This window comes from Carcharodon carcharias, chromosome 7 (assembly GCF_017639515.1).
Source record: "Carcharodon carcharias isolate sCarCar2 chromosome 7, sCarCar2.pri, whole genome shotgun sequence".
Lineage (NCBI taxonomy): Eukaryota > Metazoa > Chordata > Chondrichthyes > Lamniformes > Lamnidae > Carcharodon > Carcharodon carcharias.
The window spans coordinates 192,794,251-192,820,011 of record NC_054473.1 but is presented as its reverse complement, the minus strand read 5'-3'; the positions used below and the strand labels follow the sequence as shown (position 1 = coordinate 192,820,011).

Here is a 25,761-nt window from a genome sequence, read left to right as displayed (position 1 = left end):
CAGCCACCCAGCTCATCCTTTGTCACCCATACTTGAATTTGTGTAAATGCTGAAAGCAGCTGGCTGGATTCAAGAACTTGACCCAATATACATAGCACCTGGCTCTCCTCCCACTGGACCAACACACATTGTACACAAACCTAATGTCTCCTCATTGATAAACTGCTCTCACAGTTAACAGTCAGCCTTAAGCACAGAATGAGACATCTATATAGTACGTACTATTAGCATCATTGATCTATCAACATTTGGCATTATTAAATAGGGTGGAGGGGCAGGGGGAGGTGGGAAAGGGGCAGGAGCAGGGGGAGGTCTTGTATCTTATAAATGGTGCTGCAGAATTCAAGTATGGGTGACAGAGACAGGATTAGCTGGGTGGCTGCCCTCTGTGCTGTAGATTTTCTGTGTTTCTAAAGCGAGAATTGAAAATAAGATCTTGTGAGCCCACACTGCTGAGTTGCTTGATGCTGAAAACCAATGGCAAGATCCGCTGACTGGTGGAGAATTTAGAGATTGCTGAAGTGTTCTCAATACTTGTATGTACTTAACACTGTCAGGGGGCAGCGAGAAAGGGAGGGGATTGAGGACAGTGTGAAGACATATGTCCCACTTCCAATTCTCGCCATGATAAATAGGGACATGTTGATCAGAGGCTGACACTGTGTTGGGAAAAGGGAGGAGAATTTTTTCCAGAAGATATTGGTAGCAGTTGCCCCAGAGGAGGGGGAGTGTTTTGAGGAGGGGAGGGGGTGCTTTCTCTCCCTACCCAGTGGGCCAGCCTGTACATCTCATTTAGGTGAAGCTACTCCAGCCTCATTTCCAATGGCCATCAACCTGGACTGACTCACAAGAATCTGTCCTACAGTTGGACAGTACCGAGACCCCAGACACATTGACAGATGCTACTCTCAGCATACCATACATTAAATGTAAGGAAACACTAAGGACAACATAGAGGCCTTAAGACTGCTGAGTAATTTCACTGTTTTGCCCACTTTGTAGATAAAAACATTCAAGTTCATGCTGGATGTTCATGCTCCCTCAAGCAGCAGGCCAATCAGTTCACATCAGATGTAGATGTGACAATAGCTGGACCGCCAGGCTGCCCAAGGACATTTGCAGCACGTTAAAGATAAGCTATACGTGCAGACATGTAGAACTCTTCGTTCAAAGTTATTAGACTAACATAATTACAGGAACAGTTTCAGGTCACTTACCCTTTTTGCTGGTTTAAGTGACACAACAGTGCGCTCACTTTAGTTCTTCTGTTCCAAACAGGGAACACTACCCCAGGGTTGGAAGGTATTACACCAATAACAGGGATAACACCAGAACCAGCTAGCATCACATGTTACCAAGATCTTTTAAACCAAATTACAAAACTATATGCTCCAAAGTTAAAACTGTGTTATATTCACAGTAAAAACTTAATGTACAATCATAAAAATTCTGTGAAGTTCAGTTAATAACAAAAAGGCACATTTGGCAACAAACAGCAATATCAAGAGGTCTCTTGACGAGACTCAATAATCATACATGAGATTCCTCCCATTCTTACAAGAGCTGTGGCCTCCCTCCAGTCCCGATCTTTGTGCTCTTGCAGGTTACATTCCCCGAGATGCAGCAATGGTCTTTGGTTTTGATGAGTGCAGCGATCCAAAGGTCTCTCCTGATGATTACTTCCTTCCTCACACTAGGAGTCCCATCCGGGTCACTTTGGCTGAGAGAAATGAATGTATAACAAAGACTACAGGCTTTGGGCATGAATGCAAGTCTAGGTGCTGAAAAAGAGGGAGAAAGTCATGAGATATATACAGACATCAGCAGAGATAAACCTACAACAGTAACAAAGGTGGGGAAGGGAGTGATCAATACAGAGAATCACACAGCACAGAAACAGGCCATTTGGCCCAATCAAGATAAAGTCCCAGTGTCTCGACACTGTTGACCTGGAGGTCCCTCTTGAGAAGACAGGCCACTGGTCCCAGTGGATGCCTGGATGTTCTCACCACCTCTCAGCTTTGCAGGTTCAAATGCAGACTGGTCGCACTCAGATGAGGGTTCTCTGGCTACAGGTTGATAGCCACACACAAATTTAGGCAAAGTAGAGAGAGGGAGTCAGTCAGGGTAGTCTTCTTTCCTAAGTTGTTCTCCAACAAGACTGCCTTCAAACAAAGCAAGTTTCCACCCCCCACCCCACCCTCTCTGCCTTGGAGCTGCCTTTTTTGCCTCCTAGCTTTTTATTAAGTAAAATTCTTTGCAGTTCAACACACAAACAAGTAGTACCATAAAAGTCAGGTGATTTCCTGGAGGTTGCCTGCTTGTTGACAGTTCCAAGATGAACTTATGACCTTCTTAAATGAAAAAAAATCCCAGGTTACCATCTGCATGTCCAGGTCACGCTAAATGTTTTCCATTTTGTAAAAGAAAACTTTAGTCTCGACAGATATGATTCCCCTAATTTCACTGTAGATTTCTGGGTCCAACTGCCTCTCCTGGCCTGGCGGGCCACATCATGCACCCACTGACCTCCTTCCTGCACATCTCCTATCCTGATCACCAGAGTCCAACTGACCAAACTGGGAGTTCTTTTTCGCAGAACTACACCTTTACTCATTTGTCTATCCCATCTCTACAAAGTAAATTGTATTTGTGTTACTACTGAACCAGGTCTGCCCATGACATCACTGCCCTCTCCGCGTCAACAATCTCTAATTAAACATCAGAAGACTGTCCATAATTTTCTAGAAGTTAATGGTAAGCATGAACTGGTTTCACTTAGAACTTCTTAAAGTCCTGTGATATCAATCAGGGCTTAACAGAAACACAGTGGAACTCCACTGACTATCACAGGATGAATGCATTAATGGAATGGGATTGAGTAAAGGAATTGGGAACATTCTCATTTTGATCACTGATCTCTACAATCTGGTTATTTGATCCAATAAGCCTCATCTCCCCACCCAGAGTTCGTTTTGGACTCCCACCCCACCTGCTGATCCTCTACTTTCAAGGACACCATCTGCTAGAGAAAGGAAATCAAACAGTGGTATTGATGTATCAGGAGTAAACAGGATCAGACTGAACAGGAACAGCCCTCAACACTGGCCAACTAGCCCAGTCTCCAACATGAAGAATAGTCACCTGAATGAGATGCCAGAAGACAGCTGGCATCTGTGGAGCTGAACTTCAATGTGGGTCAAGTGTTTCAGTACAGGAGAGTAAGTGGGGAATGCAAAGGAAATTCAGAATTTCAGTCCAGAGGAGGACATTCAGCCGATCATGCCTGTGCTAAGACTGATGAATGGGACTCTCAAACCTTGTTGTTAATGTGGCACAATCTAAATCAGCATCTCTACTGGTCACTCACATCTCAAACAAGGCAAGACTGATTGAGAACAAATATGCTGCTGCTTCTGGCAGGAAATGGTGCAAGTTCTCAATCTTCAAAGAAAATAAAAAGTAAACCCTTGAGCCTGCTCCACCATTCATTAGGATCACGGCAGATCTTCAGCTTAAACTCCATTTTCCCACCTGCACCTCACCATTCTTGATTCCCTGTAAGAAAATCTGTCTATCTCAGCCTTAAATATATTCAACAATGAAACATTCACACCCCTCTAAGGTAGAGATTCCAAAGATTCACAACCATTTGAGTGAAGAAATTTTCAGCTCAGTCCTAAATGATCAACTCATCATCCAAAGATGGTTTGCCATTGTTCTAGATTTCCCAGCCAGGGGAAACAACCTCAGTGTCTAGAGTTTCAGAATCTTGTATGTTCCAATGAGATCTCTCATTCTTCTAAACTCCAGAGAATATAGGTTCAATTTATTCAGCCTCCATCATAGGACAAACCTCTCATCCCAAGGACCACTCCAGAGAACGTTCACCATACTGTCTCCAAGTATATTGTTCAGTTAAGTGTATTGTTCCATAAGTTTGGAGACCAAAACTGCAAACAGTATTCCAGGTGTGGTCTCACCAAAGTCCTATACAATTGTAGCAGGACTTCTTTATTCCCGTACTTCAATCCTCTTGTAATAAAGGTCAACATTCCATTTGCTTGTCCAATTGCTTGCTGCACTTGCACACTAACTTTTTGTTTCTTGGACCGTATACCCAAGTTCCTTCAAACATAACATTTACAATTTCCACAGCTTTTAAAAAAGATTCTGCTTTTTAGTCTTATGATCAAGTGAATAGGCAATAGTGGTATTGTCACTGGGCTAGTAATCCAGAGACCCAGGGTAATGCTCTGGGGGCCTGGGTTCGAATCCCGCCACGGCAGATGGTGACATTTGAACTCAATAACAATCTGGAATTAAAAGTCTAATGATGACCATGAAACCATTGTCAATTGTCGTCAAAACACACCTGGTTCACTAATGTCCTTTAGGGAAGGAAATCTGCCATCCTTACCTGGTCTGGCCTACATGTAACTCCAGTCCCACAGCAATGTGGTTGACTCTTAAATGCCCTCTGAAATGGCCTAGCAAGCCACTCAGTTGTATCAAATCACTAAAAGGTCTAAAAGGAATGGAACTGGATGGACCACTCGGAAACAACAACGGCAAACTCAGCCCTATCGACCCTGCAAAGTCCTCCTTACGTCATGGGCTAGTGTCAAAATTGGGAGAGCTGTCTCCCTAGTTTCCCTCAACTAGTCGAGCAACAGACACGGAATCATACATTACAGACACCATCACCAGCCCTGCAGAGGTGGCAGCACAGTGATATACAGTCAGGAGGGAGTTGCCCTGGGAATCCTCAACATCGACTCCGGGCCCCATGAACTCTCATGGCATCAGGTCAAACATGGGCAAGGAAATCTCCTGCTGATTACCACGTACTGCCCTCCCTCAGGTGGCAAGACCACAGAATGTACTCTGGGTGGGGGGACTTCAATGTCCATCACCAAGAGTGGCCCGGTAGCACCACTACAGACGAGTGCTAAAGGACATAGCCGCTAGACTGGGTCTGTGGCTGGTGGTGAGGGAACCAGCAAGGGAAAATTGTACTTGACCTCACCCTCAACCTGCCTGCCGCAGATGCATCTGTCTATGCCAGTATCGGTAGGAGTGATCACCGAACAGCCCTTGTGGAGGCAAAGTCCTGTATTCACATTGAGGTACCCTCCATTGTGTTGTGTGGCACTACCACCGTGCTAAATGGGATAGATTTTGAACAGATCTAGCAACTCAAGACTGGGTATCCATGAGGCGCTGTGGGCCATCAACAGCAGCAGAATTGTACTTGAACACAAGCTGTAATCTTATGGCCCCGGCATATCCCCCATTCTACCATTCCCACCAACCAGGGGATGTTATGATCCCAGCTGATGTTGCTACTGGACAAGTCAGGTCCCAGGGTGGAATCCAGCTTAATAGATCCTGACTTCTATTTTTTGATTAGAAACATGGAAGGCAGCTACTGAACAGAGTCCCAGGAGTCAGCTGATAAACTTTTTACCAAAAGAATAAAACATTTATTAAACAAGAAAAGATGAACTATGTTACAATACTCCTTCACCCACAACTATATCTTTATATATATATACGGATTTGTAAGGGTAACACAAGTTACAAAAGATATCTTATAATCTAATGTTCACAGTTAATACACAGTCCACGTAAACCAATAGGTGACCTGTGGTCAGACACACCACACTCTGAAACCAAGTGTCAGCTGCCACCCCAAAGAGATGCTATAGGTCTCTCATCAACTCCCTCCAGACACTTGTCACACTGTGAGCCAACCGGTCTCACTGAACTCCATCCTTCACACAAGGGTTTTCAATCTCCACTCTCCAAGAACCCGCTTTAGAATCTTCTCCCAAACAATGCTTTCTCTGATGCCTTCCACAAGGGTCCACCTCCAGGGTTTTGAACTCTCCTTTCAATGTTCCTCTCCCCTGGATCGCCACATGCTTCCTTCCACTCACTCTCTCACTGACTCAGCCATGCCAACAGAAAACCACTGCTTCATATGCTTATAATAAAGAGTTACAATCTTAGAATGTCTGTTTGGATCTTCTGGCCTCTTGCAACTCTATTTTGCCTGGAGTTTGCTTCCTGCAGCTTTCTCTTTTTTAAGCTTGGAGCCTTTCTCTGCTCCTCACTCTTAACTTCACGTAAGATCTTGCCAGATTCCTGTTCTTTCCCTTTGACTCGAAGGTCCTCTTGGGGCTTTCTCCTATCCCACTCCCTGATTTTGGGATTTCTTTCTTTAGTTTTTTGGAACCTGCTTCCTTCAGTTCCCTCTCCTGTATCTAGCTTCTCCCAGCAGCTGCTTCCAACTTTAGTTTGGGACTTGTGATCTGTCCATCTCCTCTGTTGCTTCTGCTGGCAACTCCTTCCGACTGAACTCAAACTACTTTCGGTTTCTCTGTGTCTGGGTGGGATCTCTCCCTCTGGAACCCTGTTGCTAGGCAATGGCAGTTTTTTTTCTACCTTGTTTGTTTTAACTCCCCTTAAAGAGTGGTAAACGTCATTAAAATGCAGCAATCTTTCAAAGTGAAACTAAAACTCAAGTTCTCCCTTTAATGCACAAATACAGAATTACAAATTAAACTTAATTAAACTGTCTTTAGTTTCTAACATGGGCCAACCTTGATTCAATGAAGGATGCTAGAGGGCATGCCAGGAGCAGCACCAGGCACACCTAAAAATGAGGTGTCTGGTGAAGCTATAACACAGGACTACTTGCGTGCCAAACAGCATAAGCAGCAAGTGATAGACAGAGCCAAGTGATTCCACACCAACGGATCTGATCCAAGCTCTGCAGCCCTGCCACATTCAGTAGTGAATAGTGATGCACAATTAAACAGCTACTGGAGGAGGTTTCACAAATGTCTCTGCCCTCAACAATGGAGGAGCCCAGCACATCAGTGCCAAAGATAAGGCTGAAGCATTTGCAACAATCTTCAGCCAGAAGTGCTGAGTGGATGATGATCCATCTCGGCCTCCTCTGGAGGTCCCCAGCATCACAGGTGCCAGTCTCCAGCCAATTCGATTCACTTTATGAGATATCAAGAAATGGCTAAAGGCGCTGGATACTGCGAAGGCTATGGGCCCTGACAATATTCCAGCAATACTACTGAAGGCCCGTGCTCCAGATCTTGCTGCACCCCGAGCCAAGGTGTCCCAGTACAGCTACAACAATGGCACCTACCTGGAAATGTGGAAAATTACTCAGATATATCCTGTACACAAAAAGCAGGCCAATTACCTCCCAGTCTACTCTCGATCATCAGTAAAGTGAAGGAAGGGGTCATCAACAGTGCTATCAAGCAGCACTTGCTTCGCAATAACCTGCTCATTGATGCTCAGTTTGGGTTTAATCAGGGCTACTCAGCTCCTGACCTCATTACAGCCTTGGTTGAAACATGACAAAAGAGCTGAACTCCCGAGGTGAGGTGAGGTGAGAGTGACTGCCCTTGACATCAAGGCAGCATTTGACTGAGTGTGGCATCAAGGAGCCCTAGCAAAACTGGAGTCAATGGGAATCAGGGGGAAAATTCCCCGCTGTTTAGAGTTATAACCTAGTACAAAGGAAGATGGTTGTGGTTGTTGGACGTCAGTCATCTCAGCTCCAGGACATCACTGCAGGAGTTCCTCAGGGTAGTGTCCTCGGCCCAACCATCTTCAGCTGCTTCAATGAACTTCCTTCTATCATAAGATTAGAAGTAGGGATGTTGGCTGATGATTGCACAATTTTCAGCACCATTGGCAATTCAGATACTGAAGCAGACCATGTCCAAATGCAACAAGACCTGGACAGTCAGTGCAGTCACCACAACTCAGAAGGGGATCGAGGAGAAGGACTCTTGCACTCAACAGGAGGAAGAGCATCCAACAGAGGGCGGTAGTGAGAAGTGACTGTTCTGGGAGAAGTCAGTGCAGTCACTGCAACTCAGAAGGGGATCGAGGAGGACCCACTGTCAAACAACGAAATAGCCCCAAACATTACATTGCTGTGTTTCCATCCCTCCCTCCTCCTCAAACCAAAATAAGAGAGAGAGAGAGGGCGAGGCAGTACCTTCAGGAGTGCACCAGACCAGCGAGGGACACTCTTCTGAAAGTGGATTTTTAAAAAAGCAGCTGATTGGTGAGTAAATCCTGGTGAGTTTTTTTTTTCCAATCTATTAAAAGTGATTCATTGCTTAATACTGAGATAGGAGCTAAAAAAAAGTATGCAGTAGTACTGTACAAGTATAATTAGTCAAGAAACAAGGTTCCTAGCTAACATAAATAAGCCCTGGGCTAGCGTATTTTTTAAGGGAGTAACTAGCTTAATCGAGAGGGACTTCATGGCAGGAGAAGTCAGACCCGCAATATGCTCCTCCTGCAGGATGTGGGAAATGAGGGACACTTCCAGCATCCCTGGTGACCATGTGTGCGGAAGGTGTGTCCAAATGCAGCTTCTAGCTAACTGGATTTCGGAGCTGGAGCTGCGGGCGGACTCATTGTGGAGCATCTGCAATGCTGAGCAAGTCGTGGATAGCATGTTTAGCGAGGTGGTCACACCACAGGTGAAGATTACACAGGCAGATAGGGAAAGGGTGACCATCAGGGACAGTAAAAGACTCAGGAAGGTAGTGCAGGAGTCCCCTGTGGTCATCCCCCTCTTTAACAGATACACCGCTTTGGATACTGTTGGAGGGGGATGGCCTCTCAGGGGAAAGCAGCAACAGCCAAGTTCACGGCACCGTGGGCGGCTCTGCTGCTCAGAGGGGTGGGAGGGAAACAAGTGGCAGGGCTATAGTGATAGGGGATTCAAAAGTTAGGGGCACAGACAGATGGTTCTGTGGCCACAAACGTGAATCAAGGATGGTATGTTGCCTCCCTGGTGCCAGGATCCAGGATGTCAAGGAGCAGCTGCAGGACATTCTGGGGAGGGAAGGTAAACAGCCAGTGGTTGTGGTACACATTGGTACCAACGATATAGCTAAACTAAGGGATGAGGACCTGCAAGCTCAGTACAGGAAGTTAGGAGATAAATTAAAATGCAGGACCTCAAATGTAGTAATCTCAGGATTACTCCCAGTTCCATGTGCTAGCGAGAGCAGGAATAAGAGGACAGACCAAACAAACACGTGGCTGGAGAGATGGTGTATCTGGGAGGGATTCAGGTTCTTGAGGCACTGGGACCGGTTCTGGGGAAGGTGGGACCTGTACAAACCAGACGGGCTGCACCCAGGCAGAGCTGAGACCAGTGTCCTTGTGGGGGCTTTTGCTAGTTCTGTTGGGGAGTATTTAAACTAGTGTGGCAGGGGGATGGGATCCCAGTAGGATCAGATAGGTCAGATTCAGATCAGAAAAACGGAGGTAGAACATTAGCTGGGGACATTGTGATAGACATGGAGTTACAGGAGCAGTGTTTACAAAGTGTCCAGCAAGGGAAATTGACGGGGTTAAACTGTTTATACTTCAATGCAAGGAGTATTACAAACAAGGTAGATGAGTTAAGGGCACAGGTAGACACATGGTAGCAGGATGTCATTGCTATAACGAAGACCTGGCTAAAGGAGGGACAAAACTGGCAGCTTAATATCCCTGGTTATAGAGTCTTCAGACACGATAGAGGAGGAGATAAAAAAGGAGGGGGGGTAGCACTAATGGTTAAAGAATCAATTCCAGTTGTGAGAAGGGGGTGATATACAAAATGGGTCAAATGAGGCTTTATGGATTGAGCTTAGAAATATAAAAGGGGCAGTCACACTACTGGGAGTATACTATAGACCCCTAAATAGTGAAAGGGAGATGGAAGAACAAATATGTAGGTAAATTTCTGCTTGTAAAAACAAGAGGGCAATAATAGTAGGAGACTTCAACTATCCTAATATTAACTGGGATTCAAACAATATAAGGGGCACTGAGGGAGAAAAATTCATGTAAGGTGCCTAGGGAAATTTTTTCAACCAATTAGTGATAAATCCAACGAGAGGAGGTGCAATTCTAGACCTAGTCTTGGGTATCAAAGAAGGGCAAGTGGATGAAGTGACAGTTGGCGACCATATCATGGACAGTGATCACAATTCAGTTAGATTTAGCATTAGTATGGAAAAGGACAGAGATAAGGCAGGAGTAGAAGTCTTGAACTGGGGGAAGGCAAATTTTGCAGAAATGAGAAGGGATTTGGCTGAGGTAGACTGGACAGCACTGCTGGAGGATAAAACAGTGGAAAACCAGTGGGAAGCACTAAAAAGCAAGACCCTAATTGTACAAAGTAGACATGTCCCCTACAAAAATAAGAGTTGACCTGCCAAATCTAGACCCCCCTGGTTGTCTAGAGGAATATAGGGGAAGATCAAACAGAAAAAGAAAGCGTATGATAGGCACAAAGAACTAAGCACTGCAGATAGCCTAGACGGATATAGGAAGCGCAGGGACGAAATAAAAAAAGACATCAAAGACGGGGCACGAACAAAGATTAGCAAGTAAAGTTAAAGATAACCCAAACCAATACATTAATGCTAAAAGATTAGTTAAGGAAAAAGTGGGACCTATCAGAGATGAAGATGGAAACTTGTGTGTAGATGCAGAGGCTGTGGGAAGGGTTTTGAATGAATATTTTGTCTCTGTGATTACAAAGGAAAGGGAGGATGTAGATATAGTAGTCCAGGAGGAACACTGCTAGATATTGGACGGGTTGTCATAAAGATAGAGGAAGTAATCAAAGGGTTGAAATCCTTGAAGGTTGATACATCACCAGGGCCAGATGGATTGTTTTCGAGGCTGCTGAAGGAAGTCAGGGAGGAGATAGCAGATGCTCTGAGGATGATTTTCCAATCTTCACTAGATACAGGGAGGTACTGGAGGACTGGAGAAATGCAAACATAGTTCCATTGTTTAAAAAGGGATCAAAGGAAATGGCAAACAATTATCGGCCAGTTAGTCTTACATCGGTAGTGAGCAAATTAGTAGAATCAATCCTGAGAAATAGGATTAACTGTCATGTGGAAAGCATGAACTAGTCAGGGATGGTCAGCATGGGTTTGTTAAAGGAAGGTCTTGCCTCACAAATTTGATTGAATTCTTTGAGGAAGTGACAAGAAGGGTTGATGAAGGTAGTGCAGTGTAAGTTGTGTACATGGATTTTAGCAAGGGATTTGACAAGGTCCCACATGGCAGATTGATCAGGAAAGTAAAAGCCCATGGAATTCAGGGTAATGTGGCAAACTGGATAAAAGGTTGGCTTTGTAACAGGAAATAAAGGGTAATCGTCAATGGATGTCCTTGAGAATGGAAAGTTGTCTCAAGTGGTGTTCCACAGGGCTCGGTGTTGGGACCCTTGCTGTTTGTGTTATATATTAACGATTTGGGCGTGAATGTGGGGGGCACTTTGGGAAATTTGCAGATGACACAAAGATTGGCCGAGTAGTGGATAGTGTAGAGGATAGCCATAATCTCCAAAACGATACAGATGAGCTGGTGGAGTGGGCGGTAAAGTGGAAGATGGATTTTAACATAGAGAAGTGTAACGTCATACACTTAGGGAGGTCAAACAGTTACAGGGATTACACAATAAATGGGAATATACTAAGAGGGGTAGATGAAGTGAGAGATCTTGGCGTACAAGTACACAGGTCCCTGAAGGCAGCAGTTCAAGTAGACAAGGTTGTAAAGAAGGCATATGGAATGCTCTCCTTCACTGGCAGAGGTATAGAATATAAAAGTAAGGATATAATGTTGGAATTGTATAAAACACTGGTGAGGCCACAACTGGAGTGCAGTGTGCAATTCTGGTCACCTCATTATAGGAAGGACGTAATAGCTCTGGAGAGTGCAGAGGAGGTTTACAAGAATAATGCCAGGGTTAGAAAAGTGCAGCTACGAGAAGAGATTGGATAGGTTGGGGTTATTTTCCTTAGAACAAAGAAGGCTGAGAGGTGACTTGATTGAGGTATACAAAATTATGAGGGGAATAGGTAGAGTGGACAGGATAAAATTGTTTCGCTTGATGAAGAATTCTAGAACCGGGGGCATAGATTCAAGAAAAGTGGCAGAAGGTGTAGGGGGGACATGAGGAAGAACTTTTTTACGCAGAGGGTAGTGGGTGTCTGGAATTCGCTGCCTAAGGTGGTAGAGGCAGAAACTCTAAACTCTTTTAAAAAGTACCTGGATCTGCACCTTAAGTGCTGTAAGCTGCAGGGTTATGGACTGGGTGCAGGAATGTGGGATTAGAAAGGGCACCTGGGTGTCCTTGGGCTGGCATGGAAAAGATGGGCTGAATGGCCTCTTTCTGTGCTGTAACTTTTCTATGGTTCTATATCCAGGCTTGGGCTGACAAGTGACAAGTAACATTCGCGCCACACAAGTGTCAGGCAATGAACATCTCCAACAAGAGAGAATCTAACCATCACCCCTTGATGTTCAATGGCATTACCATCACTGAATACCCCACTATCAACATCCTGGGGAGTTACCATTAACCAGAAACTGAATTGGACTAGCCATATAAATACTCTGGCAACAAGAACAGGTGAGAGGCTAGGAATCTTGCGGCGAGTAACTCACCTCCTTACTCCCCAAAGCCTGTCCACCAAATACAAGTCAGGAGTGTGTTGGAATACTCCTCACTTGCCTGGATGACTGCAGCTCCAACAACGTTCGAGAAGCTTGACACTATCCAGGACAAAGCCACCCACTATTTTACATCACATCCTCAAACATTCACTCCCTCCATCACCAACTAACAGTGGCAGCAGTGTGTACCGTCTACAAGATGCACTACAGAAACTCACCAAACCTCCTTAGGTGGCACCTTCCAAACCCACTTCCACTACCTAGAAGGACAAGGGCAGCAGATAGATAGGAACCCCACCACCTGGAAGTTCCCCTCCAAGCCACTCACCATCCTGATTTGGAAATATATCACTGTTCCTTCATTGTCGCTGGGTCAAAATCCTGGAACTCCCTTCTTAACAGCACTGTGGGTGTACCTACACCTTATGGACGGCAGCGGTTCAAGAAGGCAGCTCACCATCAGCTTCTCGAAGGCAATTAGGAATGGGCAACAAATGCTGGCCTAGTCAGCAATGCCCACATCCCATGAACGAATACAAGAAAAAAAATCACATTTCCCCACATTATACTCCATCTGCCACCTTTGCCCACTAATGTAACTTGTATCTGTTTGCAACCTTTGTGTCCTCCCCACAGCTTACATTCCCATCCAGCTTTGCATTGTCAGAAAATTTTGAGACATTACTCTGTCTCTACATTTTAGTCATTAAAATGAATTGTATTTAGCTGAGGCCCCAGTACTGACCCTTGCAGCACTCCACTAGGCACAGCCCGCCAACTTGAAAATACCCCATTTATCCCTGCCCTCTGCTTCCCGTCCATTAAACAATCCTCTATCTAAGCTAATATATCTCCTCCAACTCCATGAGACCTTATCTTGTGTATTAACCATTTATGTGGCATCTTATCGAATGCCTTTTGGAAATTCAAGTATGCTACAGCTACTGGTTCCCCTTTATCTACCCTCCTAGTTACATCCTCAAAAACTCTTAAGGGTGGGCAGTAAATGCTGGCCTAGCCAGTGATGCCACATCCCATGAACAAATAGAAAAAAGATGCATTATTAAGAGTTTGAAGCTTAAAGGAAAATGGGACATTTTTTAAAAAAACCTGGACATGGAACTGGAGTGATTTCTGTTGATACCAAGGACTTGTGTGTATATAGTGTTATCTTGTTATGTTAATGCATGCATCTGGTAATGTAATAGTGTAATGAGTATAGGAGATCGTATGAGATGGGTTATTAAAATGAAGCCATCTTTTAGGATGATGACGGCTCATTTTCCAATAAGGAGAGGGTTGTCGTGAAGCTATTTATGTATATAACATTATTGGAAAATATTTTTCTTTTAAAATAGAGGTTTAGTCTGTGGGTGTGTCTTAATTGGATTAAAGCCAGCTAGTCTGGGTACTTTGATGTGTACTAGTTTTGATACGTAAGGGAGGTAGCGTGTATTTGCATTTTTTGAACAGAGCATTTAGTAAATTTGTCAAACATGATTTCCTCTTCATAAAACCAAGCTGACTTTGTCTGATCATACTATGATTTTCTAAATGCATTGTTAAGACTACCTTAACAACAGAATCCAGCATTTTCCCTATGACTGATATTAGGTTAACTGGTCTATAATCCCCTGTTTTCTCTCTCCCTCCTTTCTTAAATAGTGGTATTACATTTATTAACTTCCTATCTGCTGCAAAGTTCCAGAATCTAGGGAATTTTGGACAGTCATAACCAGTGTATCCACCATCTCTGCAGCTATCACTTTTAGAACCCCACGATGCAGTCCATCAGGTTTTGGGGATTTGTTGGATTTTAGTCCCTTACATTTCTCCAGCACTTTTTCCGTGCTGATATTAATTACCTTAATATCCTCGCTCTTATTCGTCCCATGGTTAGGCTCTATTTCTGGAATGTAATTTGTGTCTTCTACTGTTCAAGCAGACAAAATATTTGTTAAATGTCTCTGCCATTTCCCCATTCCCCATAAATCTCTCCAGTCTCTGCCTCTAAGGGACCAATATTTACTTTAGCTTTCAATTTACTATGGAAATGTTAGGGGCGAGAAGAGAGGAAACATAAGAATTGAAGCTTCCAGGCTCATCATTTGCAAGAATAAGTGTCAAAAATCAGATTTTACAAATCCCATACTCACCAACTCTCCTTCTGGCCCCCCAAAGTCCAAATAAAGCATCCTAATCCCATCATCAGCCGACATTTTCAATCTTTCAAATGGATACTGGAAAAGGGTGTTGGATGAGTCTATAGTTGAGCTGTTCTGGGACATCACAAAACCACTTTCATAGTGAATCATCAACTTGACATCCTGTCCGTTCCATGTACATCCTGTTTAAAAGAAAATAAAATGTTCACTGCAATTGGTGTAATGTGAGGTGTCATGACCTACCATCTGACAGTGATCAGGCAATACAGTCAGTCCCAGGGTGGAGGGAAATGCATGGATTCAACAGCTAAATAGGGATACTGCTGAAAAAAGAGACGTCTAAGCTTTTCATTTTGCACTCATCAGAATACTCGCAAGAATACCGATATAAGGGGGAAAATAACTATTTATACTGTACGCCAAGAGTGCACTGATTGGTTGGCAAGTGGCATTGCCATGGAGAACGCACCACTGATGGCGACTGACAGTTAACTGCCAAGCGCTACCCTGAGGAATGAGTCAGCGAATGGCTGTCACTTATTTTATTTAGCTGAAACAGGTGCAACATATGTACATGTACACAATGGCATCAGTTTTCCAATTGTTCAACTGAAGGAAACTGCAGCTCATCCAGGACTGGACATTGGACAAACAGCATGACAACACAGAGGCAGTGGCCCCGATTTTGCGGTCAGCAACAAAGCTTTGATGTTTCCGCTGACTGCACAGAAAGAAAGAAACTTACCTGGTTTGTTGGCTGCAGCGAGAACTTTCTCTTCTTGCTGCAGCCAGATCTAGCATTAGAACCAACAGTGAGGACTTCTAGTTTGGCGCACTGTCAGTGAAGCTACATCCCGAGTGACATTACCTGCTGAAGACATGTGCCTCGAGTTCAATCTTCAGACAATGGCAAGGTCTTTTATCATTTTAAATATTCTAAAACAGCCATAACACTTCTAAACTCTTATCAACTTTTAAATGCTTTTAGCACTTTTATAATAGTTTTTATAAACTTATGAATTTTTGAATACTGAGAGCAAGAAAGAGGGAGCGCGTGAGTGAGCGACCCTCGAGGCAGAGAGAGAGAGAGAGAGAAAGACACCCCGAGACAGAGACAGGCAGAGAGAGACAGAGAGAGGCAGAGAGAGAGAGAGGCAGAGAGAGAGAGAGGCAAAGAGAGAGAGAGGCAGAGAGAGAGAGAGAGAGAGGCAGAGAGAGAGAGAGAGAGAGGCAGAGAGCGAGAGGGAGAGAGTCAGAGAGAGAGAGAGGGGCAGAGAGAGAGAGAGGGGCAGAGAGAGGCAGAGAGAGGCAGAGAGAGGCAGAGAGAGGCAGAGAGAGAGAGAGGCAGAGAGAGAGAGAGGCAGAGAGAGACAGAGAGAGAGACAGAGAGAGAGACAGAGAGAGAGACAGAGAGAGAGACAGAGAGAGACAGAGAGAGACAGAGAGAGACAGAGAGAGACAGAGAGAGAGACAGAGAGAGAGAGAGAGGCAGACAGAGACAGAGAGGCAGACAGAGACAGAGAGGCAGACAGAGACAGAGAGGCAGACAGAGACAGAGAGGCAGACAGAGAGAGAGACAGAGAGAGACAGAGAGAGAGAGAGGGGGGAAGTGAACAGACAGGAAGGCAGAGAGAGATAGAGAATCAGACAGACAGAGAATCAGACAGTGTTAATGGTGTGTTAATTTATTAGGATACACAAGTGAAGGGCATTGTTTAATTAATTACTTTGAGCACATATAAATAGGGTTCAGGGCAGCCAACACCACCGCCCCCCTCAACCGAATATTTTGTTTTCCTTATCATTTGTTTTTGTTTATTGTTCTTTAAAAGAGCATATCAATAGGGGACATTGAATTTGTTATGTTTCCTTTAAAGTTTTGCCTTTTGTTAGTGCCCCTTTAAAGGATTATCACCTTCATTTGTTTTGTTAATTTGACCTTTTGGTTATTTGATTTTGCTCAAATGAGTATAAATAGGAACATTGATTTCATTGTGTTTCCTTTAAAGTTCTGTCTTTTGTTACAGTGCCCCTTTAAGGGGCTGTCAATTAGCTAATTAATTTGTCAATTTGTTTATTTTCTCTGGTTCTTAAAATAGTATAATTGGGGACAGCTGGAGCACAGTGTGGAAGGAGAGCTATGTGACTAAACAAAATCAACAAACTCTCTTGATAAAATAAAGCTGTGTTTTGGTTTCTGCTTCACCAAATGGCTTGGACCGTATTAACATTAAGGACAGATATTGAAGGATCAGTAGTGGCAATGCACAAATGTGAAGAGATGCCATTGCAGGCATTGTGGTGCCTATGATTGCATAGATAAGTGTAGAAACTAAGTGACAATGACACAGAGTTGGAAAAGAATGAAAGACACGGAAAGAAGCTTAAGTCAGACATCATATGGAGGTAAAAACAAAGTTGAGTGGTCAGCAATTTCAAGGAAATGGGTCCAACAGTGAGTCTCATGGATAAGGTGATCATGATGGAGAGTAACAAATTCAGAGTTAGAGTAGGGCAGGTGTCACAACTCACTGGGGATAGTGTGCTGTAATATCAGCCTCACTGGGGATAGTGTGCTGTAATATCAGCCTCACTGGGGATAGTGTGCTGTAATATCAGCCTCACTGGGGATAGTGCGCTGTAATATCAGCCTCACTGGGGATAGTGCGCTGTAATATCAGCCTCACTGAGGATAGTGCGCTGTAATATCAGCCTCACTGGGGATAGTGCGCTGTGATATCAGCCTCACTGGGGATGGGGTGCTGTAATATCAGCCTCATTGAGGATAGTGTGCTGTAATATCAGCCTCACTGGGGATAGTGTGCTGTAATATCAGCCTCACTGGGGATAGTGCGCTGTAATATCAGCCTCACTCTTCCTGAGCCACGACAAATGTGAAAAGCTTGACCAAACCACCAGATTGCCCCAATTCTATCTGTAGTTTAGGTTAACAGAATGTGAGCACCAGGTTTGTAAACTTAAGTAAATAACTTGTTTATTGAACAAACTGTCCTTAAACAGTGGCAAAAGAAAGAAATATGAACTGTTAATTTCTAACACTAGGATTTTAAGGGTGGGATAAAACAGTTCAATAGCACCAATCCGGACTACGGGTTGATTTTGATCGATGTTTTCCAAATTCCTTTCAGTTCTTGTTGATGGCACAAGGCAGTCTTCCAGCACCTTCAGTATTTAGTTCACTGGTTGAGAACATGCTTTTCAATGTCTCTAACAGTGGTTTTCCCCTTTTCCTTTTTACACAGGTTTCCTCAGAGAGAGAGCAGGTTACAGAGATGTGAGGAAAAGGCATTTTAGATGTTTTCTTTTTGCACTTCTCTCATACAAAACCCTGGTCACCTGGTCAGGAACCAATTAAAACATTAGTGCCAGGCAGTTCCCCATTAGGCAAGTCTCCTCCTTGGCACCTTCCTGACTTTCATTGCACACACTGTTCAAGGACAGCAACATTATATATATCCCTCAGACTGTTCCAGTGGACGTCTTTCAATTGCAGCCATTGTAATTTTAGCCCACAGTCCAACAGAAATAAAAAGATATGTTCTTTACATGCCTCCACCCTTAAAAGATATGAAACGCCATTTCAAAAATGCGTTTCATCGCAAGGTATATGATACATGGACAACAAAACATGAGACTTACTTCCATTCATTGGGGGGAGGCGATGGCATAGTGGTATTGCTGCTGGACTAGTAATCCAGAGGCCCAGGGTAATGCTCTGGGGGCCTGGGTTCAAATCCCGCCATGGCCAGATGGTGGAATTTAAATTCAATAAAAATCTGGAATTAAAAGTCTGAATGATGACTCACGAAACCATTGCATTTGGTTCATTAATGTGCTTTAGGGAAGGAAATCTGCCATCCTTACCTGGTCTGGCCTACATGTGACTCCAGACCCACAACAATGTGGTTGACTCTTAAATGCCCTCCGAAAAAGGGCAATTAGGGATGGGCAATAAAGGCTGGCCTTGCCAGCGATGCCCACATCCCATGAATGAATAAAAAAAATTAATCCTTCCTTCTTCTTACACCATCTTCAGCATTTCTTACCCCTTTAGCTTATTTCAGTATTTTACACTCAGGACAATGCATCCATGATCACATTATCTTTCCTGCAATGTGAACAATCTTTACATTGAATGATTAAAACAATAGGCTCCATCTAAACAGTTTCACATTTCGAGTGTTAAATAATTCAATGAATGCCAGCAGATTATGGTCAGCGTAGATTAGTGTTCCCTTGTTATCGTGTCGAACATAAACTTCAAAGTGTTGAAGAGACAACAACAATGCTAGAGGTTTTTTTTTCTACTGTAGAGTACTTCCTCTGATATTGATTTAGTTTCTTGGAAAAGTACCCCACCGGCTTCTCTATCCCTAACTGATCATCTTGTAATCGGACTGCACCTACCCCCAAGTCACTAGCATCAATTGCCATTTTAAAAGGTTTGGTAAAGTCGAGGCGGCCAAGACGGGTTCATTTATTAAGATTGCCTTCAGCTTTTCAAAGGTTGCTTGGCATTCTGCTGACCATTCCACTTTTGCCTGTTTTCATAAATTGGTGAGAGGTATAGCTATTGCACTGAGGTTAGGCACAAACTTTGTATAAAACAAACATTCCCAAAAACCTCGATTTCTCGTTTAGTTTTAGGAATGGGAAATTCTATTAGAGCATTCACTTTTGCTGTTCTTGGCAACACTTGCCCTTGTCTGATGATATGACCTAGGCAAGAAACCCTTGTTTTTGTAAATCTGCTTTTGGCCAGATTTATGACTAAGCCAGCAAACTGCAATTGCTTAAACAGGTCCTCTATTGCTTTACATGTTCTTCCCATGTGTTACTACATATTACATCATTTAACTAAACCACACAGTTAGATACTTCAGCTAAGACTTGATTCATAAGTCTCTGAAATGTAGCTGGGACGTTTTTAAACCCAAATGTCATGACTAGACATCAACACAACCCACTTGGTGTAACAAAGACAGATATTTCTTAAGCCCTTGGTGTTAATGGAACTTGCCAATACTCTTCAATAGATCAATTTTAGAAAGAAATGAGGCACTGCCAACCCTATCAATGCAATCTTCTAACCAAGGAGTTGGGTGGGAATCTGTCCTCATTATAACATTCACTTTCCAGTCGTCTATACAAAATCTAGTGGATCCATCTGGCTTAGGAATCAGCACTACCAGTGAACTCCAGCCACTTTGGCTGGGCTCAATCAATTGATTGTCCAGCATACATTGGATCTCTGTTTCTAACTGAGCTTGTCTTTCTGGGCTCAACCGGTGATGATGTTGTTTTATCGGCACTGAGTGTCCTACATCCACATCATGTTTAGCCAACATAATACATCCACGTGTATCCCTACAAATTCCCTTATACTTCCTAAGTAACCTTATTAGATCTTCCCTTGGTCCTTCCTCTAAATATGAGAACACAGTATCTAACTGTCCCAGTATTGTCGTATTGGCCAGTCCAATTGTAGGAAGTTCGCTTCGGCCACTGTCAACTTCTCCTTCTACCTTGTCTTTACTGTCTCTGTCATCCTCCACTACTACCACCACCTGGCACGCTTGCTCTGTCTTATCTTCCCTGCGATGATATTCTGCAACATGTTTATGTGACAACCATTTCTTCTTCCTACGCTCAGGAGTATCTATCAGATAAATCACTTTACTAACTATCTTATAGGAGCCACTGAATTTCGCTTTCAGGGGTTCACCCTGCAAAGGCAACAATGCTAATACTTGGTCTCCTGCTTGGAAAGTTCTAATCGTAGCATGTTTGTCCACCCATTCTTTCATTTGGGGAATTTTTAAATGCTCTCGTGCTACCTCACATGCTCCTGAGAGTCTTTTTAGAAACATGGACATGTAATCCAACATGGAGGATTCGTCCTTCTGCTTTAGAAACTTTTCCTTAATCACTTTTAACGCACCCCTTTCCTGCCCATAGATCAATTCGAATGGACTAAATCCAGTCGATTCATTTGGAGAATCTCTGGAAACAATAATAAGAAATCTAATCCTTTGTCCCATTCCTTTGGGTATTCATGGCAATAGGTCTTAATTATGGTTTTGAGAGTCTGATGTTATCTCTCTTAAGCTCCTTGTGTCTGTAGGTGATAGGCGATAGACTTTAATTGTTTGATAACCAAATTGCTGATTATGTTCTGGAAAATTTTAGACATAAAGTTAGAACCTTGGTTAGAGTATATTTCAATTGGGCCACAGCAAGTGAAAAACTGAGTTAAATTTTCCACTACTACCTTAGCTGTAATTGTGCTTAAAGCAATAGCTTCTGGAAGTCGGGTGTCATATCCATGATTGTAAGGATATACAAGGTCTTGCTTTCATTCTGGGTAATGGTCCTACACAATCTACTAATACCCAACTGAATGGTGCTTCAAAAGCTGGTATGGGTATTAAAGGTGCTGGTTTGATTACATGTTGAGGTTTACCTACTGCCTGACATGTATGGCACGTTTTACAAAATTGTACCACGTCCTTATGAAGTCTTAGTCAGGTAAAATGCCTGTTTATCGATGTTTGAGTTTTCCATATTCCTACATGTCCTGCCATTGGGATTTCATGCGCTATTCACAATATCTCATGGCATTTGGGTGATACCACTATCTGAAGAACAACTATCCATTCCTCATCCGCAGGTCTGTGAGGATGTCTCCACTTCCTCATCAGAACTCCATTCTTAAGAAATTCTCAATTCCTTCAGACTCAATTTCAGTGTAAGCTGACTGTGCTAACTTGTATAACTCTGGATCTGCTTTCTGAACCTCAATTAATGAAGACCTGCCAAACACTTTCCTCATCCTTAAAGGTTTCGAATATTCTAACACCTGCGCATGTATTACTTTGACCTCTGGTGATGGACTTTGTTTAGCCATTGCTCTGGTCACCACACACAATGGAAAAATACTAGGAACTTGTCCTTGTAACTGCTCTGTCTCTTTAGCCTCTCTCGGACTTTCCGTAATTATGAGCGAAGCTATAACCTTCACTCCTGACAAATCATTCCCCAGGAGTAAATCAACTCCATCCACAGGTAATTTCTTAGCGACTCCTACAATCACCGACCCAGACAACAAATCACACTACGATTGCACTTTGTACAATGGAACCGGGATATACTCTCCACTTATCCCGTTTACCAATGCTTTCATTGAACTCTCTCTCAAGGGAAAACCAGATCCTTCTCCAGCAAAAGAGTTTGAGTAGCTCCTGTGCCCCTTAATGTAGTTATGGGTTTAGCTGCATCATTTGATGAAAAAGGGGTTATCTTTCCTTTAGACAAAAACCCTTTATATCTCTCAGCTACCTTATTCACTTCACCTGCATTCACAGCAGTGTTTACCTCCAGACCTTTGTTTGTAGTTTAAGGTACAATTTGATCCGTGGCATCTTCTTTTTGAGTACCCTTTTCGGACTCTCTCTTACAAACTCCAATAAGTCCCATAGGCTTCCCTTGCAACTTCCAGCATTCTGAACGAATGTGTCCCACTTTATTACAATGAAAACACTTCAACCTTCGAGTTTTACCTCCACCCTCAGTACATTATTTCCTGATCTGGGGAGCAGTTCTCAAGCTATTCCCAGCTATCCATTCTTTACCCTGGCTCCTTGCCTGTCTTTCGCTCTCCCATTTTCTATCCTTTTCAAATTTATGGGGCTGATGGAAAAAAAGTTTAGTTTTATAGATCAGCTCAGAGTCGTCAGCCATTACTGCTGCCTGTCTAGCAGTTGCAACCGGGACCAATGTCCTGGGGTGGGGGGGTGGGGGGTGGTGGTGGTGGTGGTGGTGGTGGTGTTTGCTAGTGCGGTCAGGGAGGGTTTAAACTAGAATGGCAGGGGAATGGGAACCTGAGCAGGGAGACAGAGGAGGGGAAACAAGGATAGAAACAAAAGTAAGAAGCAAAGGTGGAAGGCAGAAAACAAAGGCAAAAAACAAATGGGGTCATAGTGCAAAATAAAGTTAAGATGACTAACAAGGTTAAAAAGGCAAGTCTAAAGGCATTGTATCTTAATGCGTGGAGCATTTGCAATAAGGTAGATGAATTAACAGCGCAAAAAGATATAAACAGTTATGATATAGTTGCAATTATGGAGCATGTCCAAGGATGGGAACTGAACATCCAGAGGTATTCAATATTTAGGAAGGACGGATAAATAGGGAAAGGAGATGGGGTAGCACTGTTAATAAAGGAGGAAATCAATGTAATAATGAGGAAGGATATTGGCTCAGAAAATCACAATGTGGAATCTGTTTGGGTGGAGAGAAACACCAAGGGACAGAAAATGTTGGTGGGGGTTGTCTATATGCCCCAAACAGTAATGGAGATGTAAGGGAAGGCATTAAGCAGGAAATTAGAAACGCATGCAATAAGGGTACAACTGTAATCATGGGTGACTTTAATCTACATATGAATTGGGCGAACCAAACTAGCAATAATACTGTGGAGGAGGATTTCCTGGAGTGTGTATGTGATGGTTTCTTGGACCAATACATTGAGAAACCAACTAGAGAGCAGGCTGTCCTAGACTGAGTATTGTGCAGTGAGAAAGGATTAATCAACAATCTTGTTGTGCAGGGTCCCTTGGGGAAGAGCGACCGTAAAATGATAGAATTGTTCATTAGGACAGGGAGTGAAGGAATTGAATCCGAAACTAGGGTCCTGAATCTAAATAAAGGGAACTACGAGGGTATGAGGCTCGAGTTGCCAATGATGGATTGAGGAACCTTACTAAAAGGGTTGTCAGTGGATAGGCAATGGCTAATATTTAAGGAATATATGCATAAATTACAACAATTATTCATTCCTGTATATCGCAAAAATAAAACAGGAAAGGTGGCTCAACCATGGATTAAAAAAGAAATTAGGGATAGTATTAGATCCAATGAGGAAGCAAAAAAACTGCCAGAAAGAGCAGCAAGCCTGAGGGTTGCAGCAAAAGCAGCAAGCCTGAGGGTTGCAGCAAAAGCAGCAAGCCTGAGGGTTGCAGCAAAAGCAGCAAGCCTGAGGGTTGCAGCAAAAGCAGCAAGCCTGAGGGTTGCAGCAAAAGCAGCAAGCCTGAGGGTTGCAGCAAAAGCAGCAAGCCTGAGGGTTGCAGCAAAAGCAGCAAGCCTGAGGGTTGCAGCAAAAGCAGCAAGCCTGAGGGTTGCAGCAAAAGCAGCAAGCCTGAGGGTTGCAGCAAAAGCAGCAAGCCTGAGGGTTGCAGCAAAAGCAGCAAGCCTGAGGGTTGCAGCAAAAGCAGCAAGCCTGAGGGTTGCAGCAAAAGCAGCAAGTCTGAGGGTTGCAGCAAAAGCAGCAAGCCTGAGGGTTGCAGCAAAAGCAGCAAGCCTGAGGGTTGGAAGCAGTTTAGAATTCAGCAAAAGTGAACAAAAAGATTGATGAAGAAGGAGAAAATGGACTATGAGTGTAAACTTGCAAGGAACATAAAAACTGACTATAAAAGCTTCTATAAATATGTGAAGAGAAAAGGATTATTGAAGACAAATGTAGGTTCTTTATAGTCAGAAATGGACGAAATTGTAATGGGGAACAAAGAAATGGCAGAAGAATTGAAGACATATTTTGGTTCTGTCTTCACAAAAGAGGACACAAATAAATTTCCCAGAAATGTTAGAGAACCAAGGTCTAGTGAGAGGGAGGAATTGAAGAAAATCAGTATTAGTAAAAAAATTGGTGCAAGAGAAATTAATGGAGATAAAGGCTGAAAAATCCCCAGGGCCTGATAATCTACATCCCAGGGTACTAAAGGAAGTGACACTAGAAATATTGGATGCAAAATTCTATAGACTCTGGAGCAGTTCCTACAGATTGAAGGGTGGCGAACATAACCCCACTATTTAAAAAAGGAGGGAGAGAAGAAACAGAGAATTACAGATCACATAGCCTAACATCAGTAGTGGGGAAAATGCTAGAGTCTATTATAAAAGGCTTGGTATCAGAACACTTGAAAAGTATTAACGGGGTTAGACAAAGTCAGCATGGGTTTATGAAAGGGAAATCATGCTTAACTAATCTACTGGAGTTTTTTGAGCATGTAACTAGTAGATAAGGGAGAATCTGTGGATGTGGTGTATTTGGATTTCAAGAAGGCTTTTGATAAGGTCCCACATAAGAAGCTAGTGGGCAAACTTAAAGCACATGGGATTAGGGATAATATACTGGCATGGATTGAGAATTGTTTGACAGACCAGAAACAGAGGATGGGAATAAATGGATCTTTTTCCGATTGGCAGGTGGTGACTAATGGCGTACCGCAGGGATTAGGGCTTGGGCCCAAGCTATTTATGATATATATAAATGACTTGATGAAGGAACCAAATGCAATATTTCCAAGTTTGCTAATGACACAAAACTGGGTGGGGTTGTGAGTTGAGGGAAGGATGCAAGAAGGCTTCAGGGCGATTTAGACAAGTTGTGTGTGTGGGCAAACACATGGCAGGTGCAGTATAACGTGGATAAATGTGAAGTTATATATGTGAAGCTTCAGTGTGAAAAACAGAAAGGCAGAGTATTATTTATATGGTAACATACTGGGAAATGTAAATGTAAAAAGGGATCTGGGTGTCATTGTACACCAGTCAACGAAAGTAAAGAGGCAGGTGTGGCAAGCAATTAGGAAGGCAAATGGTATGTTGGCCTTCATTGCAAGAGGATTTAAGTAGAGATGTCTTACTGCAGCTGTACAGGGCCTTGGTAGAGACCACACCTGGAGTATTGCGTGCAGTTTTGGTCTCCCTACCTCAGAAATGAGATATTTGCCACAGAGGGGGTGCAGCGAAGGTTCACCAGGCTGAAACCGGGGATGGCAGGGCTGTCATATGAGGAGAGATTGGTTTGACTGGGCCTGTATTCACTAGAGTTTAGAAGAATGAGAGGGGATCTGATTGAAACGTATAAAATTCTAACAGGACTAGACAGACTGGATGTGGGGAGGATGTTTCGTCTGGTTAGGGAGTCTAGAACCAGGGGCCACAGTCTCAGGATATGGGGCAGGCCATTTGGGACTGAGATGAGAAA

The 25,761-nt window shown here is 43.4% G+C and overlaps 1 protein-coding gene across 1 annotated transcript in view; it reads right to left on the bottom strand.

Annotated features, from left to right (window-relative positions):
• Positions 1–507: 507 nt before the first annotated feature.
• The window catches only part of sntb2 (syntrophin, beta 2), a 49,280-nt gene continuing 24,026 nt past the window's right edge, over positions 508–25,761 (bottom strand). The window contains exons 6-7 of the mRNA XM_041190852.1: positions 14,685–14,875; positions 508–1,781 (exon numbers count right to left, since the gene is read on the bottom strand). Of these exons, the coding sequence (XP_041046786.1) occupies positions 1,689–1,781; positions 14,685–14,875 (284 nt within the window). The 3' untranslated portion in view covers positions 508–1,688. The remainder of the gene's footprint in view (positions 1,782–14,684; positions 14,876–25,761) is intronic.